At 37.9% G+C, this 18152-nt stretch overlaps 1 protein-coding gene across 5 annotated transcripts in view; it reads left to right on the forward strand.

The window, feature by feature from the left end:
• Positions 1-3368: 3368 nt before the first annotated feature.
• Positions 3369-18152, forward strand: part of DMXL1 (Dmx like 1) — a 141065-nt gene continuing 126281 nt past the window's right edge. For 4 of the 5 annotated variants that reach the window (XM_042933590.1, XM_042933598.1, XM_042933615.1 and 1 more), the window contains exon 1: positions 3369-3953. In XM_042933590.1, coding sequence (XP_042789524.1) covers positions 3867-3953 — 87 coding nt within the window. In that variant the 5' untranslated portion in view covers positions 3369-3866. Of the gene's footprint in view, positions 3954-12368; positions 12488-18152 lie in introns of those variants that run through there. The other variant, XM_042933608.1, reaches the window with a different exon arrangement.

Here is an 18152-nt window from a genome sequence, read left to right on the forward strand (position 1 = left end):
CAGAGCCCGACGCGGGGCTCAAACCCACGGACTGTGAGATCATGACCCGAGCTGAAGTCGGACGCTTAACCGACCAAGCCACCCAGGCGCCCCTAAATTTTTATCTTTAAAGTAGGCTTTCACACCCAGCATGGAGCCCAATATAGAGCTTGAACTCATGACCCTGAGATTAAGACCTGAGCTGAGATCAAGAGTCAGACGCTTAACTAATTGAGCCATCCAGGTGCCTCAAGAGTTTGTTGAGATTTAAATGAAATAAATAAAACACCTATGACAGTGTAGAGTGGGTGCTTAATAAAATAGTAGCTTTTTATAAATAACTGCCCTTTAAATGCTTATGGGTGGAAAATTCCTCAACTGAGCAAGTGAGTATGAGCCAAGAGTATTTAATGACAATCTCCAAATTTTAAGAGGTATCAGAATTAATTTTTCTATGGTAACAATATTATAAATGATGATTAGGGTCCTATTTCATTGCTCAAATATCTATGTAACCTGTAATATCCCTGATAGATTTTGCGATAGCAAGCTTGTTGTTAAAAGTTCAGGCGGGTTCCTGGGGCAGTCAGTGTCTTAGATGCACCAGAAACCCTCATATTATTTTGATGAAATAGTAAGTTCATAATGCTTGTATGAAATGCCAGCAACACAGTCCCCCTAATTCAGCCTTAGATATAGGTTGAGGGACTCTGTTTACTTCCAACCTCCTTCATCAAGTGAGTGTTGGCAATGGGGCAGGATGCCCCAACTGGTGGCTCCCTTGGCACATGCACTGGGAAGGTAGGAAATTTACATTAAGGGTCATGAGAAGGATTTCAGGAAATCAGAGAGTGAAGAACAGGCATGACTGCTTCCCAATCTGAATTGGCTTCATACATATTCCTTTTTTGCCTCCAAGATCTTAGAGGTTAGCCTGTTTGTTGTTCTTTACACTGTCACCACCCACTGAATATAAAGAAATTCCTCCTTCCCCTTTAAGACAAGAACTTCTCCCGCATTGCTCCATGGTCAGGTGTACTTAACTCTGCCTTTGTAGTGTGAAAGCAGCCATAGGTAACACCTAAATGGCTATGCATGGCTGTATCCCAATAAAACTTTATTTAAGGACATATGAATTTCATGCATTTTCATGTGTCATTAAATATTCTTCTTCTATTGATATATATATTTTTTATATTTAAAAATGTAAACAGCATTCTCAACTCTGGGCTGTATAAAACCAGACAGTAGGCCAGAATTGCAGTAGAAGAAAAAAGATACCTTACAAGCATTTAGTTGTGTCACTGAAACAGTTCATCTGCTTTATATCAAAGACAGGTTGCTTAATAGGCAATTTAATAAAGTAGAAGTATTTCTGATGAATAAGAAGCAAAAGAATACCCTTGCTTTTCATCAGATATTGTAGTGCCATAGTTTTAGATAGACTACAACGTCCTCAGAACTTTTGTGGTAGTCTTAAGCTTCCCTGGAAAGTCTGATTTGTGCTGGGGTTTGACACTATTTGGAAAACCTTAGAAAGAGTAAGTGTATGTCAAAAGGTTAGGTTCATTTAATAATAGTACTAATAGTAATAATGGCTAACATCTATTGAATTCTATGGACCAAATACTGTTCTCACTTAATCCTCGTGATAATTAAAAGAAGAAAGTCTACTACTATCTCCCGTTCATAGATAAGGAAAGTAAAGCACAGAGAGATTAAATAACCTAAGTGAGCAGTAAGGCCAGGATTCAGACTCAGGTAGTCTAACTGAAGGCTGAAGGAATTTAATTAAAACTAACAGATGTACTGAGTTGCAGGAATGAAAGAAAATGTTATTGATAAATTAAACTTGCTGATTTTACAGATGAGGAAAACGAGTCTGAAAGTTAACAAAAACCTTTCCAAGGTCACACAGCCAACATGAGATTAACACTAGATCTCAGATTTCCTAACTACCAGGCCACTTTATTTCTTTTATTCTTCTATACTGCATGCCCTTGAAAAGTAAAAACTGGGCAGGACAGAATGAGTAAAACATGCTGGGCCAGATACAACTTATGTGGAACACAGAGAAAACGTCATTTAGAGTCTAAATATAAAATTAAGTTAAAGCCACCCTGAATAATATTTTAAGTTAATAATTAAAATACAGATTAAGTTGTAAGTATGTCAGACATCAATAAAATAGTTTTTTAAAACAAATTAAGTTTTAAGTCCCTTCTTTTGATAAAGAAACTGGGATAAATAATGGAATTCACCTACATCTTTCAAATTGAAAACGGGAGATGGCTCTTAAATTTGGTTTTTAAGTAACTTTTTATTGCAAAATTAAATGTACACATTACAAAACATTTTGGCAAAGCATAAATAAAATTAATACTCCTCCCGTCCAAGTATTAGTGTGAAAGTGTTTTTTTTTTTTTCACCCCAACAAAAGGATATAAAAATCAGTTTAGCAGTTTTTAAGAAACTACTCCTTTTAGGTGGAGAGTTCCTATCTACATTCACTCGTTTAACATTTACTCAACACCTACAGTGGAGCTGGCCCTGAGCCCCACACTCGGAATACAGAGGCGAACCACAAAGTCTGTACTCAAGAGGCTTAAATATACGGAAGGAGACATATAAACAGACCGTTATCGATAATAACACAAAACTTGGGTCAAAATACACTGAGAGTATCTAGCGGTTGTAACTGTGACACTAATCATTTTGGAATCCTTGGGTTTTTCCCAAACAAACGCTCAACGCAGGGCTGCTGCAATATTATTATCAGCATTAGTTCAAAACGTAGGTTAAGGAAAACTTAGCTGAAAACACTCCATTTGAACACTTGTCGAGTATTTAAGTCTTTCAAATTAACCCCGCTTGGTGCGCTGGAAACGCGCGTAAAACAGGAGAAACCACACGCCGGGATAACAGACGCTGAACGGGTCACATTTACTTGGAAGTCGACAAGCGCCGCCTTAGCGGAGAAGTGCCTGTTGGGATTTGTAGTTTCTACCAGGACAGAGGACACTGCAGCTCCACCTATAATGCACTTCTCCCTTTCAAGCTCTCTGGCCCGACAGATTAAGCCGTAACCTAAAGCATTTTTTGACAACTCTCACCTCATTCTGGGTTCACTGGGTTTCTGCTAGGCTCCTTACTTTGGATCAGCTCAGACAGACAGACTCACTTACCAGACTCAACGAGATTGGCCTGTCCTTAGTGGTGGGCGGGGCCCTACGTGGACTGGAGCTCGGGATTGGCCAGCATCTGACTAGACGAGGCGTTTTCGTAGCCACTTGCTGATCTGTAAACTGTGGTAAAAAAAAAAAAAAAAAAAAAGTGCGTCCTTTACCGCAGTATCCCTCTTCATCGCGGGAAGCCTCGCGATATTTCGGCTGAAGGGACCTAGCGACGCGTAGTGAGCGGCAAAGGCCAGTGGGGGTGACGGGCACCGGAGCCGGGAAGGGACAGGTCAGGCGGTGAAGGCGAGCGCGTGCTGCCTGCGCCACTGGGATCCGTCAGGGCCAGCCACCCCGAGCCCAGAGGAAGTGTGTGGACGCCGCGGCCCTGCTGGCCGGTGAGTCGGCCCGGGGTCTCGGCCCTTGAGTCGACCCCGAGCTTCACCTGGGCCTCCCGCTGGCTGTGACAGGTGCGCGGACGAGCGCGGCGCTGCGCCCTTTCGGCGGCCCGCCCCCTCCGGGCCTTGCCCGCCAGGGCTCGGGATGAACTGCGGGCCCCGGCTGAGCGGCTCCGGCTCCGGCTCCTGGCGCCTGTCGCTGCCTCCGTCGCCGCCCAAGAGCGGCCGCCGCCCCTGAGGGAAGGAGGGAGGGAAGCGGCCGCCGACCCTGGGCATGAGCCGGACGCGGCGTCCGTTGCTGGAATAAGACGCAGACATGAACCTGCACCAGGTGCTGACCGGGGCTGTGAACCCTGGCGACCACTGCTTCTCCGTGGGCAGCGTCGGCGACCAGCGCTTCACGGTGAGTGAGGGAGGCTCCCGCGTCGCCCGTGCCCGGTCCGCGCCCCTGAGTCAGCCGGGAGCGGCCCAGAATCGCGGGGCCGAGGCCAAGAACGCCTGGTCCCCTCCGCACTGGGGTCCCCGGGTCCGCGCCCCTGGGACCGGGCGGACCTGGCTTTTGAGAGCGAAGGAGGTAGAAACGTGTCGGTCATCGAGGTACTGGCTCGGAAGTTAAAATGTTTTGTCGGATTTTTAAAGTTTCTAGGCTGACGTCCTTAAGACTGGGATGGTTTCCCACAATCGTTTATCCAGAAATCGTTGTTGTGATGTGTATGAAGGCTTTTCGTTACCCTGCTCTATCGGCTTAAATTGTCAAATTTAGAAATAGTTGGGATTGGTTTCATTTCTTAGTTAAGGTCAAGTATCTTTGTAGTTGTGTTTTTTTTTTTTTTTAAGTGGGTGTCTTAAAACAATTACTGATTGTTTGCTATCAACATCTAGCGCTGAGTGATACAGTGAAAGCGGTGTTTTCATTTACTTCTCTTCAAATTCACCCATAAATAACTTTGGAAAGAAAAAAATATTTTTTGTAAATAATTCGCTCCTGCCATCCTTTGAATTCCATGTGTAGCAGTTTAGAAATCCTGGGAAAGTGTTATTTATTTTAGATTGCTCACATCAATTACTTAAAGTTACGTTACAGTTTTTCAATAAAACTCTTCTGTACCTGAAAGTGACTCCTTTTTCATTTGTCTTCCTCAGATGTTGGAAGGAAGAGGGCCCCAAACTTCAGGCTACTTAGCAGTATAGTGGCATTTTCTGCTTTAACTATAGTTTTTATAATTTCAAACTGTAAATCAGGATTGGATATATAAACTTATTTATAATGCTGAGGATATATAAACTTATTTATTTATAATTTATAATTATAATGTTTATAATATTATAAACATATTTTATAATGGATATATAAACTTATATATAAACTTATTTATAATTGCTACAACTCGTGTTGCTCTCTCTTAGTTGTGATGAAAAGTAAAACTTATTTTTACATTAACAGTGAGACAAAGTAAAAAGCTTCTCAGATCCCCCAGATTTTCTTCTATGAATTGTTTTGTGATCTTTGTCAGTCAGAATAAGTATTAGATTAAATAATAGTCATGATTTGACATGGTACAGGTATTCCATCCCTAAATTGTGCTTTTAGATCTGCGGCAACTAAGTATTTTGCTCTTGGACAGTTTGTACCTCCACTCTGGAGATACTAGTACACACCTTAGCTTGCATTTGACATTAGCAGCTTTTGGAGATTCTAATTCTAAATGGTAATCTAGCCTGAATATTTAGGAGGAGGTTGAATTCTGAGGGTCTCACTGAACTGTTGTAGACTTTCTGTAGCTGGACACTGCTCTCTGTTCTTGCTATTTAGAAGGAAATAAACAGCGCCCTAAGGAGGTTTTCCTAGTGGAAGATTACAGGATGGTAACATCTCCTAAAGTTACATGAGTGCTTTATCCAATGTAAATTCTAGCAACTTTCTCTAAGAAGGCTTTCAGAATCTGTAAGCCATAGTGTGAACTTCAAAGCACATGCAATAGACTGACCTATTATACACCTAGAATATCCTTTTAAGTGTATATAAAACTTTGGTGGATGCCTCCATGTTATTTTATTTTTATTATTATTACTATTTTCTAATGTTTATTTATTTTTAAGAGATGGAGAGACAGAGTCTGAGTGGGGAAGGGGCAGAGAGAGAGAGAGAGAGAGAGAGGGAGACACAGAATCTGAAGCAGGCTCCAGACTCTGAGCTGTCGGCACAGAGCCCGACTTGGGGCTCAAACCCACCAGCCGTGAGATCATGAACGGAGCCAAAGTCAGACGCTTAACCGACTGAGCCACCCAGGCGCCCCACCTCCGTGTTATTTTAAAGAAGAGGTGAGGTAATGTGCCAGAGACTATATATGGTTATTCTATACCATCATGTAGCTTGTTGCTCAGTTCTGCGACCTTATTTTAATATCTATTTCCGGGGTGCCTGGGTGGCTCAGTTGGTTGGGTGTCTGAGTTCAGCTCAAGTCATGATGTCAGTGTTCCAGGATTTGAGCCACAAGTGGGGGTCTGCCCTGACAGCGAGGAGCCTGCTTCAGATTCTGTCTCCCTCTCTCTCTCTCTGCCTCTCCCCTGTTCACGCTCATAAGATCTCTCAGATATAAATAAACATTAAAAAAAGTTGGGGGCACCTGGGTGGCTCAGTTGGTTAAGCATCCAACTCTTGATCTCAGCCCAGGTCATGATCTCACGTTTGTGAGTTCAAACCCTGCATCAGGCTCTATGCTGTTAGCATGCAGCCTGTTTGGAATTCTCTCTCCCCTCTCTGTCTCTACCCTACTCATGCTTGCTTGGGCACACACTCTCTCTCTCCCTCTCAAAATAAATAAGTAAACTTAAATTTTTTTTAATTAAAAAAAATTAAAAGTCTTTAAAATCTGTTTCCATAAACTAGACTTTAATCATCTCCTACCAAGCATACTGCTGCTTTCTCCCAGATCTAAGGAAGGATTCTAGTGAATTCGATAAAAATAAATTTTTGTCTGTTTAGTATAAAGAGATCACAATTCTCTGTAATTTGTGTGGTAGTTTAAGGATTAACAGCCATCTTCCTTTGTACCCAATCCATCCCTGACTCTTCAACATTAAGTTGGTAGTTGTGTTATAAACCAAGTTTCGTGCCTTCAGTTTCCTTGACACGCTATACATCTTAAATTTATGTCTCTTCAAGTTGTTTTTTACGTTAAAAAGCAAAATCTATTTATTGTTTACTCCTTGGATTCTGTTTTTAACATTTTCCGATTTGTACTTGATGGGAAGGTAACAGACCTTAATGGTAGATGGTATATATAGACTAAAAAAATCTCTAAATTTCAGTATTGCTAGAGGGAGGGACATGAGATCTTCCTGTTGCAGGCCCCCTTGAAGAATGGTTTTATTCCTCCTGGTACTTTATGCCTTTTGTGAAGACATCCTGTGTTTGTAATTCCTCCCTTTGCATGTTTGCAGATAACTAACTGTTCTTGTTTTCAAAGATTACAAGAAATGAAATCCTGTTTTCCAAATCAAGTCTGACAGGTTTCAAATTGAAATGAAATTGAATGCCTGCTCTCATGAATTCTAGGTTTTAAAATATGCCCTTAGTAATACAATTTGTCTAAGTATTAGATACACTTTTACTACTTAAACTGGCATCAAATATTTTGACTTCCCTCTTAGTATGAGAACTCCTAGAAGGCAGTGACCACGTCTGTCTTGCTGTCAAAGCACTTTATTTGTACTTTCATTGTATCATTAACCAGTATTGCTTTGTTTGTGTCTCCCATGGTTTCCTTATGACCATCTAGAACGGTGATTAAAGTAGTGGTGACTCCTATTAGTAGAGTCATTACTTGGATTTGATTTCCAGCCTAGTTCCTTACAGCTCTTTGTATATCCATGAGCAAGTTCTTTTATACTCTCTAAATTCCTTTTTTTCTCATCTGTAAAATAGAGCTAAAGTGTTACCTATTCATAGTGTACTATGTTCAGTGTTTATGTAAAACCCTCAAAAATGACAGTTATTATAAAATTCAAGTCATGCTTATTCTAATGCTTGGCACATAAATACTGGTTGAATTGACGAATAAGACATACAGAAGACATTGGGATATAATTAAAATTTGCTGTATTTTAAAATAGCTTTAATAATTTATATTTGAGTCCAAATAAAATATTTCTATTAAAGTTCCTTTAGGGACATTTTGGTGGCTCAGTCGTTAAGGGTTCAACTCTTGATTTGGGCTCCGGTCATGATCTCACTGTGGTGAGGTTTACTTTGGGCTCTGTGCTGACCGTGCTTAGCCTGCTTGGGATCCTCCCTCTCTTAATGCCCCTCCCTGACTTATGCACAGGCTTTCTCTCTCAAAATAAATGAATAAACTTAAAAAAGTTTCTTGAAATTTTTCTCAGTTATTTGTTACGTGTTTTACCCTCAATATCAGGTGAACAACGGGGAAAAATTTCCTGTACACTAAGCAAAAATTCTTTATTTTTTCTTTATTTAACTGAATGCTTCCCTCACTCTTTTTTTTCTTGTTAATTTCCTACTGCTTTTAGAGTGAAAATATGTGAGCAACCTGGTCCTGATCTGTTGAAAACTTGTTTTTAGAATAAAAACTATTTTGTTTATAAAGGACAAATGATAAGTTAAAAAGAGTCACAGTTAATTGGAATCTAGATTTTCTAGTATTTCTGTGAATACTGATGACATATATGCTTTAATATACAATAGATTGTTTTTTTCTTTTCATAGCTTATCTATAGTTAGGGTTGAAACTGTGTTTCAAGTTAAATGGAAAGGGAGGTAATTTATAAGGGACAGATTGTGTTAATATTTAGGACTTCCTGTCTCTAGTTTGAAATTTAAACATCTTTGCTTTAGAAGAGAAAGCAAACATGTTAGAGCTCTAGGCTCTCTTTTGTGTTAGACAACCCAGTGTTCACAGCTAAGGGGACCCAGATTAGAAGTCAAAAGATTGACTGCAGCTCTTTGGGTGTTGGTAGAGAAATGGAGGCTGAATTAGCATTCTCCTGCCAACACTTTCTGTCATAGTAAGCATCCTTTCTTTAGCTTTTTGTTTTGTTCTTCTAGGGAAATCTTTATAGGTGGGAGGATAGAAAGGGGTTTTTTGTTTGTTTTTGGAAGGGGCTTGTGGGTCTTTGTAAGTGGAGAGAATACAGGAGAGGAAAATTTGATACTATTCATATCTGGAAAAAGATTTTTGTGATTCTCATATGCCATCATGTGGAACTAAATTGGACTTCTTTTTAAAAACTGGCCCTCTTTAAATATTATATTTTAAATAGTATTAATGCCGTTAAGATTATTGAAGCAGTACTAATTTTTAACATACGGTTAAAAATGAGAAAAATGTTAATTACAATATACCAAACTCAAGTCATTTAACCAGGAAATATACCAGGAAGAAATTCCTTGGAATATATACCTGGTATGGTTGGTTAAAATGAATCAGTGAAAACAAAAAATCAAGTTGTTTTCCAAATTCAGATACTGGCTGTTACAGTCGCGGATAATTTTCGAATTTAGAATATTTGAGAAGGTTCTCTGCCAAAATTTAAAGTTAAAAATGATGATTCTATGCTTGATGGCACAAATATGAACTCAGTTCTTCCTGTGCATCTTGTTTAGTCTCAAAGTTAGTAAACCTATTATTTATGTATTATCGAAAAGAATTTTCATTTGTTAATTTAATTATCATTGGATAGTAATAGATTTTTCTGATTACAGATCTCTTGATAGAAGCAGCTCATGTATCAGTTGTAATATATGCATATTAATTTTGAAGACCAAGTTGTATTACAGTTTAGTCGATAAATCAGTGCTGTTCTTATTGTTTTGATAACCTTATACAATATAGTCAGGGCACCTTCAAATGGGTTTTGAGAATAATTTATTTTAGCCAAATCTTTCAAACTACTAATAAATTTTTGTTTAGCAATACTATGTATTATATTACTCCTTTGTTTTTTATTTAAACCAGGTTGATTGATTATTTTAAGAATTTAGTGGTACGTACTTAGCCCACTTTAAAGCTGCTTTCCCTGATTTTGGTGGGGGAGGGAGCCTGGTGTAATTCCATGCTTATTACCTCACCATGTTGTATATACTCTAGAGATTGAATTAATTTTATTTTTTAAATTTTCATTTAAATTCATTTGAATAGTCTATTAGAACTATCCATAAGAAGATATGTCTATTCTAAGTGATTTTTGGATGATACCTTGTTTGGGTTACCTGTACATCTCTTTTTTTCCCCAGCTTTATTGAGATATAATTGACATACATCATCATGTAAGTTTAAGGTATACAGTGTGATGATTTGATACAAGTATATATCGTGAAATGTTTATCACAGTAAGGCTAGTTAATATGTCCCTTACATAATGACCATTTTGTTGTTGTTACGGTGAGAACATTAAAGCTTTATTCTCACAGCAACTTTCAAGGACATAATACTATATTGTTAACTCTAGTCACCATGCTGTACATTAGATCCCTGGAACTTATTTATCTAACAGTTGAAAGTTGGTACCCTTTGACCAGCATCTCCCATCTCCCTCAGCCCTCAGACCCTGGCAACCACCTTTCTAGTCTCTGTTTTTATTAGTATAATGTTTTTAGATTCCGTGTATGGAATACATGTATATCACATTTGTCTTTCTCTGTTTGATTTATTTCACTTAATATTATGCTGTCAAGGTTGTCACAAATGTCAGGATTTTCTTTTATTTTAATGGCTGAACACTATTCCATTGTGTATATATATCATATACACATTTTCTTTAACCATTCATCCATGTTGGACACTTAGGTTGTTGCCATATCTTGGCTATTGTGAATAATGCTGCAGTAAATATGGGAGTGTAGGTATTTCATTGAGATAGTCATTTCATCATCTTTGGATATATACCCAGAAGTTACTTTGCTAAGTCACATGGTACTTCTATTTTTAACTTTTTTAGGAAACTTCATACTGTTTTCCATAGTATGTATATTAGTTTACATTCCCAACAAGAGGGCACAAGAATTTTCTTTGGTCTGCATCTTCACCAACACTTGGTGTCTCTTGTCTTTTTGATGATAGCCATTCTAATAGGTGTGAAGCACTATCTCATTGTGGTTTTGCTGTATATTTCCCTCATGATTAGTGATGAAAAACTTTTTTTCATGTACCTATTAGCCACTTCAATGTCTTTTTTTGAAAAATGTCTATTCAGGTTTTCTACCCAGTTTTTAATCAGACTGTTTTCTTACTGATTTATATGAGTTCTTTATATGTTTTGGATATTAACTCCTTATCAGAGATGGTTTGCAAAATTTTCTCCCATTCTGTAGGTTGCTTTTTCATTTTGTGAACGGTTTCTTTTGCTGTGCAGAAGCTTCTTAGTTTGATGTAGTCCCCCCCCCCCCCCCCTTATTTATTATTTCTTTTGCTGCTTGTGCTGTTGGTGTCATATCAAAAAAGTCATCACTAAGACCAATGTCAAGGAGTTTTTCCTCTATGTTTTCCTTTAGGAATTTTATGGTTTCAGGTCTTACATTCAAGTCTGTGATCCATTTTGAGTTGATTTTTGTGTATAAGGGTCCAGTTTTATTCTTTTGCATGTGCATGTGCAGTTTCTCATTACCATTTTTTGAAAAGACTATCCTTTCTCCACTATGTATTCTTGGTGCCTTTGTTGAAGATTAGTTGGCTAATTAGTTGGCCTTTTGTCTATGTGCCTGTCTTTATGCCAGCATCATACTGTTTTGCTTACTATAGCTTTGTAATATAGTCTGAAATCAGGAAGTGTGATGGCTCAGGCTTAGTTCTTGCTCAAGATTGCTTTGGCTATTTGGGGTATTTTGTGGCTTCATATGAATTTTGGGATTTTTTTTTCCTGTGAACAATGCCGTTGGTATTTTGATAGGGATTGCATTGAATCTGTAGATTGCTTTGAGTACTATGGACATTTTAACAATAGTCTTCCATTCTAAGCACACAAAATATTTTTCCTTTTTTGTGTGTGTCATCTTCAGTTTCTTTAATCAGTGTTTTATAGTTTTCAGTGTATCTTTCACCTTTTTAAAATTTATTGTTAAGTATTTTACTCTTTTTGATGCTATTGTCAGTTTTCTTAATTTCCTTTTTAAATAGGTCATTGTTAATATATAGAAACACAACTGATTTTTTGTGTATTGATTTTGTATCCTACAGCTTTGCTGAATTCATTTACTACTTCTAATGTTGTTGTTTTTTTCTTTTGGTAGTGCCTTTAGAGATTTCAATATATGATATCTTGTTAAGTGTAAACAGTCATTTTGATGTGTTTCTTCCTGATTTGGATGCTTTTTATTGTTTTTTTCACACCTAATTGCTCTGGCAAGGACTTTTAGTACTCTTTTTAATGTGAGTGGTGAGAGTAGGCATCCTTGCCTTTTTCCTAATCTTAGAGAATTAGGAAAAAGCTTGCCTCAGCTTGTCACCATTGAATGTGGTGTTTATATTGTAGGCTTGTCATGTATGGCCTTTATTGAACTGTCCTTGAATCCCACTTGATTATGGTATATAATCTTTTTAATGTGCTGTTAAAATTGGTTTGCAAGTATTTTGTTTAGGATTTTTACATTTGTGTTAATCAAGCATATTGGTATGTAATTTTCCTGTAGTGCCCTAGTCTAGACTTTTTTTCCACCCTTAATGTTTGTTTGTTTATTTTGAGACAGAGAGTGAGTGTGTGCCTGTGAGCTGGGGAGGAACAGTGAGAGAGGGAGACATAGAATCCCAAGCAGGCATTATGCTGTCAGTGCAAAGCCCATTGTGGGGCTTGATATCACAAACCATGAGATCATCACCTGAGCCCAAACCAAGAGAGAGATGCTTAACTGACTGAGCCACCCAGGCTCCCCACCTTGTCTAGAGTTCTAACGGCAGAATGCTGGCCTTGCACAATGAATTTGTAAATGTTTACTCTTCAGTTTTTTGGAAGAGCTTGAGAAGGATTGGCATTAATTGTTTGTCAAGTGTTTGGTAGAATTCACTAGTGAAGCCATCTGATCCTGGGCTTTTAGTTGTTGGAAGGTTTTCATAACTGATTCAATTGGTGTATAATGTTTTCTCAGTTTCAATTTCTAAAAGAGAAAGTATTGATAGTGATAATGTACAAACTAAAGCCCTTGAGGAGAGAAAAGGGAGGATGGTTAACGTCAATATTTTCTTTTTTTTTTTTTTTTTTTTTTATGTTTATTTTTGAGAGAGACAGAGCTTGAGCGGGGAGGGGCAGAGAGAAGGGGGAGACAGAAACCAAAGCAGGCTCCAGGCTCTGAGCTGTCAGCACAGAGCTGGACACGGGGCTTGAACTCATGAACGACGACACCATGACCTGACCTGAGCCGAAGTTGGGCGCTTAACCAGCTGAGCCACCCAGGTGCCCCTCAGTATTTTCTTAAGAGGTCAAAGAATTCTGGAGACCAGGGAGTTTGAGAACAATTGCTTTCTAGTATTCTATTATATGATTATACTACAGTTTATTTATATGTTCTGTTGTTGATGGATGCTTGAGTTGGTTCTACCTCAGAGTGTTTATGAATAGTTTTGAATGTTCTTATTCATGTATTTTAGTGTAATATGGACACTTTCTATTGCGTATAAACTTAAGAGTAGAATTGCTGGATTATTGATTAGGCATGTGTTTAGTTTTCCAAAGTAGTTGTACCATTTTTTTTTTTATTTTTTAAAAATGTTTATTTATTTATTTTGAGCACCAGGGAAGGGCAAGAGAGAGGGAGAGAGAAAATCCCAAGCAGGGTCTGCACTGATGGCACAGGAGGTCAGTCTCGACCCGTGAGATCATGACCTCAGCCGAAATCAAGAATTGGACACTCGACCCACTGACTGAGCCATGAAAGCATCTTGAGTTGTACCATTTTAATTTATATTCCTATCAACAGTTATGGGAGTGCTGGTTGTTTCACAATCCAAATAAGACATTTTTAATTATGGGAAGAAATTAGAGAAAAATTATTAAATTCATTGCCATTGTTTGTTTATAAGACATCGTGTGGCAGCCTAACACAGCAGGTAAGAGCATGTCCTTTCCCAGTAGTTGTAACTTGGTTTCAGTCTCAGTTGTGCCTCCTACTGGCTCTAACACTCAAGGCAATTACTCAGTCTGTCTAAGCTTGAATTTGCTTATGAGTAAAATGGGGTGATTATAGTGAGTACTTCACAGTATTTGTTGTAGGGATTAAATCTGTTGACAGTGAAAACCACTTGAATTGGCCTTGCAGTATAGTGCCAAAGAGAAAAAAATAGGCCCAAAACACTATAGAAAGTGAAAAATAAAAGAAAGCACAAAAAAGTCACAGCATTTTTTGTTTTAAATTTTTGAAAATAATTAAGTTTTAGATGTTTTCATCACTACATGGAAAGTAACTGTTTAGAAATAACTTCATACCTAGAAAAAGTTAATGAAATAAAAATAATACAAGGAGCACCCATACTCTCTTTACTTAGATTTGACTATGGGTAGTAATTGATTCCCATTTTCTTTATCATTTGTGCTCCTTGGATATGTGTATGCCTACATAATTTTTTGTCCTGAACCCTTTGAAATAAGTTACATATGTCATAATTTTTTACAATCAAATACTTTAGTTTGATTTCATGGTAAGACGAGTATTCTGTTATATAATAACAGTAATCTATTTCATAAATATATATTGATAAACTTTTAGCTAACGTATTAGCTGTATTCCAGTTCTGTTAGTTGATATGACAGCATTCTATACAGCATTTATCCTTTCTAGTACAAGATTCGGACCATGGGATTACATTTAATTACCATGTCTCTTTAGCATCATTTCTTTTTTTTTAAATTCATTTTGACTTTGACATTTGAAGAGTAGAGTACGTTCTTCCCACTTTTAAAAAACAAACCTTTACTCATTTTGCATTTTCTGATGTTTCTTCTTGGTTATAGTGAGGTTATGCATTCTTGGCCAAAATTCTGCATAGATGATGTTGTGTTCTTCTCTAGGTGTGCGTGATATCTGTCATTAGTGATGTTAATTTTGATGACTCTTGAAGGTGTTGCCCAGTTTCTCCCCTGTACAACAAATTTCTTTTTTTTTTTTTTCCTTCCTCTTGTACCTAATAAGCAGTGTGTGAGAGAGTTTTAAGACCGTGCAAATATCCTAAGTTGAGTGTCCCTATTTTCTCCTAGGTTGAATATCCACGGATGATGATTCTTGCCTGGTCCTTTTTTTTTTTTTTTAAAGCACCTTCTTTCTGGTGTAAGAGGGTATTCTTTGCCCTTATTGTAGCTACCCTGCCCCAGTGATGTAATTAGCTCTTTCTTCAGGGAGCCCTGGTTTCTTTTAGTAGAGAATACTATTAGAGACCAAGATCAAGGTGCTAGGTGATCTCATTGCTACTGGGATGTTTATGCTTCTTGTCCTTTTCAGTTGACAGTACCAGCACATGATACACATGTATATGCATATGGCATGCACATACATACACATGTACAAATATATTTACATATGTGCAGGGAAATATGTATATTTTGGAAAGCATAATTTTTATACCAATATTTCCAATTCCGGTACAACCTTACTCGACTCTGTTGCATCTTTACTTTATATCTTTGTTCTTCCTTATACCATGAGATCCTCGGCTAATTTGCTCAGTTCTGTAATACATTTAAAATAGTTTCAGAATTGCATTGTCCATACCACTACAGTTATAAAACAACCTACAAAAAGCATTCAAGATTTGTTCATACTTCTCCCCACCCTGCCTGTGAGATAATAGAAGATAACATATATTGGTCTGTTTCCCTTGTTTCTGGCACAGAGCTCCTGAAACTCTTCTAAATTCCTAAGTGATAAGAACATTATGAGCATCACTTGTTCTAATATTTGTTTTTTTTTAATTTAACAGTTTTTTAATATTTTTTTAATGTTTATTTAATTTTGAGAGAGATTGTGTGTCCAGGTGCTGCGTGCTGCATGGGGTTGGGGAGTGAGGGGGAGGGGGCAGAGAGAGGGGAGAGAGAGAATCCCAAGCAGGCTCCTCCATGTCAGCACAGAGCCTGACACAGGGCATGATCTCATGAACCATAAGATCATGACCTGAGCTGAAATCAAGAGTTGGATGCTTCAGGAACTGAGCCACCCACATGCCCAATTTTTTTTAAAGTAGTCTCTTTACCCAATGTGGGTTCAAACTTAAAATTCTGAGATCAAGAGTCACATGCTCTACTGACTGAGCCAGGCAGGCGCCCCCTAATACTTATTTGGTTCTTTACCCTGGGACCTACCACAGCTCTTGAAACCCTTATAAATTCCTAAGTTATAAGGGAACCAGGAGCATCTTTTGTTGTAATGAGGCAACTCTAGGTAGGGTCCTGGATGGCTTCTGGGACGGTCAGCAGAAAGATTAAGCCAGATTTAGAAGCTTGTAATTTTCAGCCCCACCTTCCATTCTCCAGAGACTAGAGAGGGATTAGAAATGGAGTTAATAATTGACATGCCTGTGCAAGGAAGCTTCTGTGAAATCCCAACAGTATGGCACTCGGGGAGCTTCCAGGTTGGTGAACATATCCATGTACCAGGAGGGTGATGCTCCCCTAGTTCCATGGGGACAGAAGCTCCTGTACTTGGAACCTCCTCCCAGATCCTGCTCTATACATTTCTTTATCTAAGTTGTTCTTCTGTATCCCTTATCATATCTTTTAATAAATTGGTAAATGTAAGTAAGTATTTCCCTAAGTTTTGTTTTAGCACATATCAGATCCAAGGGGAAGGAGGTCATGGGAACTTCTGATATGTAGCCAAATTGGACAGAAGTTATGGGTAACCTGGGGACCCACCACTTGAGATTAGCTTGTGAAGTATAGGACAGTCTCAGTTAAAACTGAGCCCTTAACCTATGGGATCAGACACTATCCCCAGGTACGTAGTGTCAGAATTGAGTTAAATTGTCAGAGACCCAGTTTGTGTCACAGAATTGTTTCTTGTGGTTAAAAGACCCCACATCTGTTGTCAAAAGTGTTGAGAATGTGGTAGTTGTGTGTGAGTAAAGGAGAAACACAGGAGGTGGACTAGTGTTTTCCTTTTCACTGTCCAAGACTGATATTACACAGTCATACTCTGTGTTCATAAGTTACTTAGGTCCTTTGTGCCTTCTTTATTTGAAATGCAGTCAATTCCTTTGTTTCACTACCTGCCCCCTACTCTGATTGATTTAAGTTTTGAATATGTATTATGTTAACATGTTTTCAAAAGTCATTTTTTCCTGTATCTCTTCCACTTCATCCTCCCCACCTTTGTTGGTAATCAGCTTTATTACTGTCTAGTTTTATCCATCCTGTGTTTCTTACTGTAATAAGCAGATCCATGTGTGTTTTCTTATTTTCCTTGTTCCTTGCCCGAATAACACATCCTTTTGTACTTTGCTTTTTTTCACTTAAAAATGTCCCCAAGAAATCACTGCATTTCAGTTCATAGATTGCTTCCTTATTATTTTTACAGCTGTATTATACTCCATTGTGGGTATGTGCAATATTTATTTAACTAGTCTCCTATGCACAGCAGACTTTTTAAGGAGAGACGTTTACAGATTCTTGAAAATGATTGAGAAACGGAACATAATGCAAATATGGTTTGAGTCTTTAATGCATTCTATATTTAGTTATGCAGATAAACTGAAAAATAAGTTCTGTAGTCAAGAATACCAGAAAATCTTAATTATAAGCACCAAGCATAGTAGTCGACTAGTGAAGACTGCAGATGATTATAATCTTTTTTTTCTCATATAGTAGTTTATTGCTATGCATTAGTTATAACTCTAAGAGAAGAAAGTGGGGACTGAAAGAGAGAGATTCCAGATAAGATCAGTCATTTTCAATTGATTTGAAGTTTACCAAAACTAGAGAGAGAAAGCTTTTGTATGTTCTACTGTCACTAAAGGAAAGTCAAATGACAGGCAATACTAGTGTAATACAGGAGCAGCAAAAGGACAAGGGTAATTCAGAACTGGGTTAATCTTTGAATGATCAAGGGTTAATTGTATTATAAATTGGCATTTTCCTATCTAGAGTTCTAAGTGTTTATTTCTGGGATAACTATGCGGTTCTCAACTCCGCAGATGTTTAATACTTATGCGGTTCTCAACTCTGCAGATGTTTAATACTTACATTAAACAGTAATTTTGTAACCAACTCAAAATGGATAAAGGATCTGAATGTGAGACAGGAAACCATCAAAACCCTAGAGGAGAAAGCAGGAAAAAAACCTCTGACCTCAGCTGCAGCAATTTCTTACTTGACACATCTCCAAAGGCAAGGGAATTAAAAGCAAAAATGAACTATTGGGACCTCATGAAGATAAAAAGCTTCTGCACTGCAAAGGAAACAATCAACAAAACTAAAAGGCAACCAACAGAATGGGAGCAAATATTTGCAAATGATATATTGGACAAAGGGCTAGTATCCAAAATCTATAAAGAACTTACCAAACTCCACACCCGAAAAACAAATAATCCAGTGAAGAAATGAGCAGAAGATATGAATAGACACTTCTCCAAAGAAGACATCTGGATTGCCAACAGGCACATGAAAA

The sequence above is a fragment of the Panthera leo genome, chromosome A1, assembly GCF_018350215.1.
Source record: "Panthera leo isolate Ple1 chromosome A1, P.leo_Ple1_pat1.1, whole genome shotgun sequence".
NCBI classification, from domain to species: Eukaryota; Metazoa; Chordata; class Mammalia; order Carnivora; family Felidae; genus Panthera; species Panthera leo.